At 31.0% G+C, this 12,279-nt stretch overlaps 1 protein-coding gene across 1 annotated transcript in view; it reads left to right on the forward strand.

Moving 5' to 3' along the window:
- Window positions 1–12,279, forward strand: part of LOC129975377 (thrombospondin type-1 domain-containing protein 7A-like) — a 610,131-nt gene that overhangs the window by 546,337 nt on the left and 51,515 nt on the right. Inside the window, exons 21-22 of the mRNA XM_056088439.1 lie at window positions 6,643–6,770; window positions 11,326–11,470. Coding sequence (XP_055944414.1) covers window positions 6,643–6,770; window positions 11,326–11,470 — 273 coding nt within the window. The remainder of the gene's footprint in view (window positions 1–6,642; window positions 6,771–11,325; window positions 11,471–12,279) is intronic.

Here is a 12,279-nt window from a genome sequence, read left to right on the forward strand (position 1 = left end):
AAATGAGATTTTAGCGGGTGAATGTTTAGACATTTCTGTACCATATTCTTTCTTTAAAAGAAAAATTGGCTAATTTTCTGACTACTGAGACCTTTTAAAGGAATATTAAGGCCCATCTTAGATCATTGACGGCAACATTTTTCGAAGTATAGGAAACCAGGTCCACCGATATTATAAATGCTTGAATATCTTCACAGTAATTATATCAAAATTTAACCGTAACAGTACATATATTTTGTGTTAAATTCATTCTGTTTTCTATACTTGTCTTTTTATAGAACCCATCCGAGACTGAAATTAAACTGTTCCAATAAATTGCAGTTTAAAGCAACAGAATGAAATCTGGGTTTACTGATTTCTAGTTTTACTAATTTTATTTCCTAAATCCTTTTACTGTGAGAACTAATAAATTTTCTTTTACACAAGTATGTTTTTTTTTTTTTCAGAATTAAAATATTCAGTGCATATCTCACTCGTTTACTTCTTTCTACAGCCACCAGAATCACTGTTACAAACATTTAATCAGTGAAATATAGTCGTCAGTGTGCTTATAAAAGAGAAAAAAAAATCATTTTCAAACTCACTGATAATCAGTGGCTTTTGATTACATTTTCAGTAGAAATTTTATAATGTTGTTGAATTATCTCTAATTAATTAATCTGTAAATTAAACTCATTTCAATGAGTCTTCTACCACAGAAACTGAAAGAAACAGAAATAAATCACTTGTCAACGATGATATTTCTGTTTTATATCTTTACTATTTCAAATAATTTGTTAACACAAATTTTCAATTAATTTGTTAACACATACGCGCTTAGCGTTTCTAATTCGTAAGCTTCCAAACTTAGTTTAATTCAGAAAAGGAGTCAGTTTGACTCACGGAGTGATAGAAATTCCTAGCTGAAGTGAAAGCGGCGACAGATTAGATTGCTGAATCGATTAGCGCTTATCTTTAGACGGCTTATAATTTACGGATAGCATAATATATGGAAAGAAGTTGCATTCTGTCTTAAGCAGAAAGATATGAGTGGAGTGTGAGACGATGTCACCGTGATTTTATTTCAATGTTTATTAACAAACTATCGCATGTTGTGTACCCTAAAATATAATCAATAAATTAATATACCTTAAAAGGGTGAGAATCACAAGTTGATTACGCCAACCCGTACTGTGCACAGAAAAATCTGAATTATTGGACCACCGAGACAGATTTGGCAGGAACAGGAGTCCTAAGGGGCATCACAAGTCACGGTACAACTCCTCCTGTGGGAGGTACGTTCTGTCATCAGTAAGTGATAATCGACCCGTACCGTTTCTGTACCCACCCAGGGGGCGAGAACCAACCACCATACCAGAAACTTCTCATATCTGGGGTGGGTACGGTGTGCCCACCTCAGAGGAAATAAGAGGTGCACGGTGAGAAGTCCAGTTAACTCTAACCAACTGTAAAAGAAAACATAGGTAATGACTTCTCTCATATAATCTTCAATACAAGGTATATAGAATTTTCTAAAAGAATCGTGAATTTTTATTCCTGATAGAGATATCACCAAAGTTCTTATATTTTCTAGAACCTTCATTTTTTTTGTCGTCAATTTTTATTGTGAAAGCCAAAGGTCATTAACCTGGCATCCATTATGAATATCAGTAATTATCTCTTCCTTACTGTGATACTAATTGCGCAAGGAAATAAGACCAAAGAATTTTAACAATGTTTAATCACTGTACACTTTTCGATCCTGTTTTTATTAATTATGATTGATTTCATTTCGAGAATACGCTTGAAAGTCATTAAAAGCTCTAATAACAATATACACGGCAACCGTTATATAAAACATCCAGAAGATTAAAACCATATTAAATAAACATTAAATGCTTCAGAAACAAATATCAAAATTTGGCATTTACAAAACATTTTGAAGCTTCAACAGTTGACTACGAATAATAAATATTCATTAATTTATTTCAAGACCATCAAAATTTGAATATGCTTTTTCTCGGTATTTTTCAGCTTGATGGCTGTAAGCTAATCAATTAAATCCCACATTATCTTCTGGAGAAACGGCAATGCAAGTTAAAATAAAGACGGAAATATTAAAAAAAAAAAGAAGAATGAAGCAAGTGCTAATAACCTCTATTAACTTGTTATGCGAGAAAAAAACTGTGCCATGAAAATACTTCTGAATAAAACACTGATAAATTTTTTTCATATTTCTGCAAACACAGCAAATGTTATCACTTTCATGGAGAAACTTAAAAGCCGTCAAACAAAATGATATAACGCACCAGTAAATCAATTACATATGCATGAGATTTTGCAGGAAAAATAAAGTCCCGACTCTGCAAAACTTCACGCCTAATGATCAGAGATCACACGATCTCTTTTTCTATTTATTTATTTTCTTACGCACAGAGACATAGGAAAGTAATTTTTTTTCTATTTGATTTGTTTTCGAAATTAATGAGCGAAACATTTTATATTATCATTTTTGTTTCAAGATAACTCTGTCTTTTTTTTTCATGTTGAAAGAAGAAGTAAATGTCACATTCAGTCACAAAATATATTCCCATTTAACTAATGAAGTACATATCAGTATTTGACAGTTCATTTGCTTAAGCTTAGTTATAAGAGTATGAAGTACTTTCAAAGAATATTATCTCTGTGAAGATCATCATAACTTAACTCGTCATTCGTTGCGTGAGAATTTATTCGTCCATTTTTACGCTGTCCGCCTCATTCACAGATTATTCGTTTATTTTTTTAAGGAATGGATTTCAATTATTTTCCATTATCAGTCAGCTGCTGTTGTTGAAATATATTTTATTTTCCTGATACCAAAGGGAAATATTATAGAAAATTTTTAAAAATTCTTCATTTAATAATTTAACCTCTTCATCGTCTTAACGCGTTCAAGTGAAACTTCTGCAGGCCGACCGTAACGAGCTTCAAGCATTTTTCTACATTTTAAAACTTTTAAACCGCTTTGTAAATGTTTATTTGCTTGAGCTTTTATTTTTGTTTGTTCAAATGCGGCGAAAAACAGAGGAAAAACAGAAATTTTAACGGACAGGATAGGACGACGAAAGAGTTAAAACACAAATATTAAACTTTCTCAATTAAAATTGGCAATCACTTTGACTTTTCTGTTGTATATGTCCATATTGAACGTTTTGGTGCATTTAATCTATACAGAATCTAAGAAAAGATGTATTCTGAATTAAAATTTCAACTCGGAATGTATAAATCATATTTTCATGAGCTAGTTTAAGTCAATCATTTGCATGTTACAACATGAAAGATACGCTCATGTTGAAGTGTCATTAACACTCGATTCCTTTATTTATTTTTTTTTCAATTGGTTTGTTAAGAATTTGATTAATTCTGCGGATCGATAGGGACTGCTGAGCACCAAGATGTACTGAAATTCAGTATTATTAATACATAGGGACAATTTGATGTTCTGAATTTTGAACATTTTTCAGTCAAACGGGTGAATGTATCTTCTTTAAATGAATGTTGTATGGTCATCAATTGCTTCACGTCTGTAGGTAACATAATGAAGAGAAAGCAGCTGCGTTTTTCAAACCAACGCGAATGATAGACAAAAAATTTCCCTCGTATGCCCTTATACAAGTGTTATCTACCCTCCCCTAGCATAAAATTTGGGGGACTTTTGTAAGATCGTTACTAGTGCTAATATTATTATTTTTAGAATTTCCATCTTTCAGACTTCCCTGAATTCACTCCCCCCCCCCAAAAAAAACACATCATTTTTAAAATTATGTTTTTTTTTCTGTCTATAATTTTCTAAATAGAATAACTCAAAAATAATCTAAATCGAAAATAATTTGAGCTAGACTGATGAAATTTGGCATACGGATTTTACTCTTATTGTTTGATTTTTCCATTAAATGTGGAAATCCATTCAGAGGAAGTGTTTCTGTCTAGCTATGCAAATATAAATTAACATGATAACTACTAAACGAAGATGTAAAATTTGATACATATCTAACATTTAAAGTGTAGATATGTTTTTTGAATTTGGAACGAAATCCCTAAAGGGGTTGACAATCTGTCGGAGGTTGTCGCAGCAAAACTTGAAGACACAATAAGTTATATATATATATATATATATATATATATATATATATATATATATATATATATATATATATATATATATATATATATATATATATATATATATAAATTCTAGTTTATTATTTTGTGACTACAGTTGTAGTTTTGTTTTCAAATCGCTCTGGAAAAATTCGTCATTATAATTTTCAGTTTTCTGGTCCTTCTGTATTAACCACATTCCATCGATTGCAAAAGATCGTAATCTTGTTGGTTCTCTCGTAACTATTCTTCGCAAAGGGTATGTAGTTAATAATATGCAAGGCCACTTATTTATCGTTTTATACCAGAAAGATATTCATGTTTATAATAAAGTACATTTTTGTATATATCTGGCAACTTATTTTCTTTATATTTGTTGGAAATATTTGAATTAATTTAAAGGAATCTTTTCTGAACGAAGATCATATCCCGACTTAATCATGTGTTTCATGTGAAATGTTTTTTTTTCTAAGACGAAAAGTTGAAGGAAATTTGAAAGCATTCTTTTACTAAGCGTTATAATATAAATAAATTATTTGTCTTATTTGATTACTGTAAACAATTCGACTGAGTGTATTCTTAAGAAATATTTTCTTGTAAGTATAAAGATTATTACTTTTTTCATCAAATACTTGGAGGTATAAAGAAAACAATTATAAAAGCCTGTGACGCTGAAAAAAGTACAGAAAAGATATTTATTTAGAATGGATAAAAATTAAATTATTTGGCATGCATAAAAATTAAAAATATATTAAAAATAAAATTAAATTTTCAGTATCAATCCCCTGAAGCTTTTATTCTTTAATTTTAAAAACCTACATAAAATATAATGTTTTCATTGAGAAAAATTAAAAGCGTACTTTTAAATCTTTTCATTATTTTCAAAAATACTTTTTATTTAATTTTAAATGCTAATTCTTAGAAAAGCAATAAGAATTAATAAATAATTCTCGTCGCGTGAAATTTACGAGAAGAAAATTTACTTAATTATATATATAAAAAATTATGTGCCAAATCTTCAAGAAGAAGCGATAAGCTGTGTAAATAAAAACATTTTTGACTGCCGAGAGAAAACAAAAGAGTATTGATTTATCTAAAATAAATTAAAACGTTTTTAACTAGTATGAATTCGATGGTGTAAAAAATTACTAATATTTTTTCCAATTCCTTAATTTTATTTCTTGGAAATTAAAACTGGCAAATGCATAATGCTTTTCAGTTTGATTTCATGCAGTAAGCTTCTGTTCAAAACATACTGTTTTACATTAAATAAAACAGTTTTAAATTAAATTAATATTGCATCTAAGAAACAGATTAATTGCTTATTTCTGAAATTAAATTAATCTAAAATATTCTTTCGGATTTCTTAAAAATTTAGTTTATTTACCTATTTCTCCGACCATACTAATAATTTCAATTATCAGAACTGAATTTACCTTCATATTTTATATTTGGTATATATATTAAGAAATTAAATTCTACACCTGAATTAATTTAATTCATAATTAATTAATAAGCTTTATAAATCGAAAAGAAAGTTTGATTTAGTAGTTAATAAAAGCTAGAGTGATCTATCCACAATTTTCTGTCATACTCTCTAAAAATGCTATACCCTTCCTCCATACACAAACGTGCATTTTGAGAGAACAAATGTTACGAAATGTAGATATATATCATCAATCCGGCATTTTTACTGAATCTTTAATCCCTGGCATATAGTTAACATACAAGTACTGGGAAATCAAATATATGAGTTAGGCACTTTTTTCCCTTTAGATTAAAATTAGATATATTTAGGTTGCCCAAATGAAAAGTGGATACTTGCGATTGCGTCCGAAGATGCTTCCAGACTTAGAGTATATAATGTCAAGTCACATTCAAAATAAACTAACAAATATATCTAACTTAAATAACTTAACAAAGGCTACAATTATCACAAATAAAATCATATATAATTATTTTCCATTTTATTGTGTCTTGCTCTCGGATTTCACTTATTAACATTTTGAAAGAGAATAAGGTAATGCCACCTGGTGGCACGGCGCATATTTATATATCCGTCACATTTTTTAAATAAAAAGTAGTAATTATTTAATTTGTCAAAAAACCCTTCACCAAAATCCATAGTATTTGCATTGTTTCATTTCAGAATCCGAAGATTAGTATTTTTCGACGATTGTTTTTCTTCAAGGAGTACGCAAAAAATAATAATAATGAAAATTTTAAAAAACCTGACGGTTATTACTTTTCTTAATTGCTCAAATAATCTGAGTTCACCATATTGCTAAATGTAAAATCTCCTCCTTTCATCTTCATTTCACTCTCCTCCTTCCTTTTTTTTTTTTTTTTGACGAAATAAACATTTATTGACGCATCTGCAAATGCGCGGAAGTTTTCCGAATCAGAGAAAGAATAGTACCCAAAGTGTAAAGAAATTGTATATACTTATTCGGATTTTTAATTTCGCACAAATCTTAATTTTATTTTTATCCAACTTGACATTTTTAATGCTCTCTTTAGGAGATCCAAAAGGACGAGTGCCATATCATTTGTGCAAATTTTCACTGGCTGGCAGGAGGGTGGAGCAGATGTATCCTCAACAATACAGAAGCAGACTGCGGGGATGGGATGCAGTATAGATCTGTGAGGTAAGTTTTGTCTACAATCGAGTAATAAATCAATTTAAGGCATAGTGGATCGTAAATCCTAAAACCATTTTAACCGTGAATAACTTATATCCAGGGGGATCTAATATGTGGAGAATTGTCAAAATTTCGGGACCGATTTTCTTCTTCTTTTGTCATGATTGCAATATTTTCTCTTTGTATATATTTCATTTACGCGAAAGTGAAATTTTTCCAAAAAATCCACCGATATCGTTTATGTAACGCATATGTAAATCTTCGACATACAGCAGCACTATAAGGTTTCAATATCGCCATAATCATCAGCTATTGTGATATTAGGGTGTTAAAAGTTTTTAATTTACGAAATATGAAGTTTATAGTCTGGGATAGTAGCTATCCAATTTTTGCTTTCTTTGGAACAATAGAACACACTCCAATAGCAATCTGAAGAGAGACAGCTGTTTCTCTTGATGTAATTAGATTTCTATATTTCAGTTGATATCTGTTTGAGACGTTCTACACTGATGGAAATTTCTATTCCTCAGCATTTTGAAAAGTTGTCTTTCTCCGTTTTCATCATCGCCGCCTTCCTGGATATGATTTTATAATATACTAAACAGCATGTTGAAGTCAGTGGCTCGAAAATCGTGAATATAAAGTTTGTCCGAATATTATGGAGATGACAGACATAAACACAGTCTTTAAATACACAGTCAGAAAGAGACCAAGAATATACTAATATTGATTTGTGATTTTGAAACAAAACATTTTGTAGTTGTTGCATTTGGTTTAACATATATAACTCTTTCAGGCCGGGAGGTCTCTATCCTAGACGCATGCACGGGACGGAGCGTACGCGAAAGGAGATGGGGGTTTGGTATCGCTAAGCCTAACTTTGAAAGAAAATCACAAAAAATAAAATTTAAGTCCTAACGTCGTCATTTTTCTACCTTTTTAGATTATTAGTTTATTCATAATATGAACACATTCTTCCTTGCGTTTTTTTTTCCATAATAAATCGAAACCAAGGTTTTCCGTAATAAAAGGAAAAATGAGCGAAATGTATTCAAAAACTACACAAAAAATAATAGAACTGACTGTAAAACCAGAAAAGACTATAGTTACACGATAACAGCAAGAAAAAAAAAAAGAAGAAGAAAGAAAGAAAAAGAAGAAACGCGAATGATTCTATCAAGTGGAAAGTTACACAACCCAACTCTGTTTATTTACATAATTCTTACCCCCCTCCCCGCAACAGCTGATGAGTAAAATACCGAAGAGAAGTTGAATATGAGCAAACTGAAGGTCAAGATACCAAAACCATATTTATTTCAAAAGTAATGGACACAGGGAGCCATCTACTGGCGTTTAAAAATTATCCCAGTTTAATATGCACATATGCATCACCGTCCCATGAATTCGATTTTCAGAAATGCATTGGTGGTAAACCCGGCTGTGGGAGGCGTCCACTGGTGATGCATATATCACACGCCCGTCGCGAAAGGGATAATCAAGTCCACGAGCTAAAGACTTACGACAAATTAGAAGTGAGACGTAGGTAATTCAAAGCAACCTTGGCGGAACATGGTATCAAAGGTGTTACATTTTTCAGGAGAACTTCAAAATGAATATGTATAATTTCTTTTCTCATGGAAGATTGTCAGGAAAATTATTTATCAGTCAACCTGCTTGCAGTGCCTTTTTTTTCCAAAGTGGAGTTCATAACCATCCTTTCTTGTTTCGCACCTGTATCATTCTTAATTCACTAGACTACTGCTTTGTTTTAAATTATCCATTCGGATCCATTCAATTTATATTCATATTACACTGCGTAAAAAAAGTAGAAGGACAGTGTCTTTTTGCCAATTAATATCTCTTATTTTCTCCTTACTACCAGATATTTATGCAGATTTAGTTTAATGACCCTTGTTTTCATTTTAGGCAAAAATTAAACATCTACCACTAATATTATTAAGAAAATTAGTATATATAATTTCCAATGCGTAAAAAAAGTAGAAGGACACTTGCTAATATATTTAATTTAGTGAGTTGTTCTTTATGTAAATAGTAATTTTGTACTTTGTTTATCCTTTTCTGTCAAAAAAATCTAATTTGTTTAAAAGTTACGTTGTTTCTCCGTTCTCAGAAATGCCTAAAGGAATACCTTTGAACGATTTGCAAAAAGGGCAAATTTCCGCATATCAAAATGATGGTAAAGGTGTCAGAGAGATTGCTCGATTGTTGCAGGTGAGCCCCAATACAATTTCAAACTTTATCAGAAATCCTTATAAAAATGGAAATAAAAAGAAGACTGGTAGACCGAAGAAGTTAACATCACGTGATGAAAGAAAACTTGCTCGTGTGCTGAAGAAGAACAAAGGAAGTGTTTCAAAGGCAAGAAATCAAGCAGGACTTAATCATGTGACGAAACAAACAGTTTACAACTATATTAAAAGATTTAAAAAATTCATTTTCAAGAAACGGAAACATCATCCTAAGTGTAAACAAGATCACATTGATAACCGTTTAGCGTGGGCTAAGGAGCACATGTCCTGAACTACAGAATGGACTTCTGTGATATTTTCCGATGAAAAGAAATTTAACTTAGACGGTTCAGACGGATATCAGCACTACTGGCATTGTCTGGGGACTGAAGGCAAATACTATTCAACACGACAAATGGGAGGAGGGAGGTTAATGGTTTGGTTGGCTGTTGGATACGGAGGAAGGACAAGTCTGGTTTTCTTAAATAGTAGGTAAAAACTTACAGACTACATTCAAGTGCTGAATTCCGAGCTTCTTCCTTATGCCTCTGACATGGGTGGCGAAGAGTGGAAGTTTCAGCAAGACGGAGCTTCCATTCACACCGCGACTGGAGTCAAAAATTGGTTCCTAACAAATAATGTGGATGTTTTACCATGGCCAGCCAAAAGTCCTGACCTTAATATAGTGGAAAGCATCTGGACAATGCTAGTTCGTCGAGTTTATGCTGATGGAAGGCAATTTGATTCGAAAACTCAGCTTCGAGAAGCATTGAATGACTCGTGGGACAATTTTTGTCAAACTGAAATTCAAACTCTATACAATTCACTTCCAAACAGAATATTTGAAGTTATAAAGGCCAATGGGAAGACCATTCCTTATTAAAGTCACTATTTTTTCATTGATTATAATGCTGTCCTTCTACTTTTTTTACAAAGTTTCAAAAAAGAGAAACTATTTTTGTTGCCATTAATATTTTATGTTTGAACATCATAATTCTGATGTCAAAATTGTATTTTTGAAATATTTGTTAAATGTTTCTAACAAAAAATTTTAGTAAAAATAAAATATTTTTCGGTTATTGTTACAAAATCAAGTGTCCTTCTACTTTTTTTACGCAGTGTATAAATTATAATCCATAAATTTAAATCCATATTATCAATTTATATTATAAATTTTTTTCATTATGGGCAACCAAAAATTAGATTTTCAAAATCTGGATTAAACAAAGCAAGAAAATTCAAGAAGGTATTACGAAATAATACATATAATTTTAAGTAATAAAAATATATAAGAAAGATAATATGAAATGCACAATAATAAAAAAATGTAATGAATATAATATGAAATGGATAAGAAAATGTTTCTAATTCATTACTTTCTGACATAACTGGCATTCATGACTGAGTCAGAGATTTCAGTTTGTAAATCTCTGCCTCATAGAACTCCGACGCTGAGGAACTTTGCATGAATCCAAACAGATGAAAACTGAAAACCCTAAATCTGATTGCTTGACAAGTGCCCAATCATGGGGAGTGGACGCAAGGATTAGCTAGAAAGTTTTTGGAGTACCATCCATAGAACCACAATTATGTTTAAAAACTTTTGGCTGTGAGAGGACAGATGATCATTGATAACGTTTCTAAGAGTCAAAAAAAAAGTTTCGAAATTGCCTTATGGTTGTGGCTAGGGGACAATGTCATGGTTTTTCGCCATACAGTATAAGTAGTGTTTTTTAGATTTATCTTAAAAATTGAAAGAACCATGGGATTAGCGATGACATTAATATATACCATATATGAAACATATATACGATATAATGCATACACTTATTAGTCTATAATGTTGCTTCTTAATGATTAGTTCCATCGTAAGAAAGACCATTTTACAATCTATTGAATGCTTATCGGATGCCTTATCAAAGACCCCTGGGCTTGGCGACGAATTCGCGCCAAAATGGATAATATTAGAATCTTCTGAAATTTTGGCGATAGAATCATTAGGAGACGAGTTATGCTTGATTTTCCGAGAACCTTCCTACCCTGCTTCGGAAGCTATGAAAGGCCTATGCTGAGCCGAAGTCAATCATATAAAGTCGTATAGTGAGTCAACGACGAATTAGTTGGACAAGTCTAAATGAAATAAAAATTGATGAAGTTAATCAATGATTGGGCACCAATTCATTAACTTCCCTAATTATTTTATAAAGTAGATTGCCACGTGGTGCAGTAAATTATCACCTTCTCTGTATAAGCACATTGAAATACCAGTTACGGAATGAGTAGTTTATGCAGATAATGTTTTGTTTTGATAGGTGCCTCGATAAATGGACAGAAGAAGAAGTGGAAGATTCCAAGTGTGACCCACTGTTGAAACCATCTTCCATATCTTCATGCCGGCTGCACTGCCCAGGAGAGTGCGTCGTTTCACCGTGGACCATCACAAAGAAATGCTCAGAAGTAAGACAACCTTTTATTTCTCAGTTTAATAACTCGGAATTTAGATTAAGTAGAATAAATCTAATTGCTTACAATTTTAAAAAGCAAACGTGATTTCCGGCTTGTTATTGACTTCCTTAGATCCTTGTTGAAAATGATTCAGTGTACTTATTTCATAATGTGGTGTTACACTATCATCGAAAAAAAAATTAACTTTTAGAAAAAATATTTTTATTTAATTGGAATTTATTTCGCTATTTAAAGGCAAAATTTTCTTTTAAATTTCAAAATAATTTTATTAAAACGAACTAAGCGTATTCAATAAAAATAACAATTTAAAATTAGACGTGGATGCGTTGTTTCAAGTCATCTTCGTTGTGATCTGTTTTTGAATTTTTTGTACTACTGTACACTTCTTTAAATGATAATTTCTAGGCCTGTAAATTAATGCCTTTGTTTTTTATATAAACTATCACCTTTATAATCATATCATCATCTGGGAATTTATTTTTCAAAGAGAAAGCTCGACGGCTATTTCATAGATTTTATCTTCTCTTATACTGAATTTCACAATTTCATGTACTTCTTTTCATATTTTCAAATTAATATTACAGAAGAACAATAATATTAATTTGAAATTAATATTATTATTATGAGTTAATTTTAGTTGAATTCAACCAACAGGAACAGTTCTCAATTCTTTATTCAAATAAAGTTCGAATTGTTGCAAAATAAAATTAACACATGAATTAGTATTATTTTTACTGCTTTGTACAGGAACGTTCAAATAGGAAACGCTGTGGAGAAATAAGATTCACTGAATTTTATCT

The sequence above is a fragment of the Argiope bruennichi genome, chromosome 7 (assembly GCF_947563725.1).
Source record: "Argiope bruennichi chromosome 7, qqArgBrue1.1, whole genome shotgun sequence".
NCBI lineage: Eukaryota > Metazoa > Arthropoda > Arachnida > Araneae > Araneidae > Argiope > Argiope bruennichi.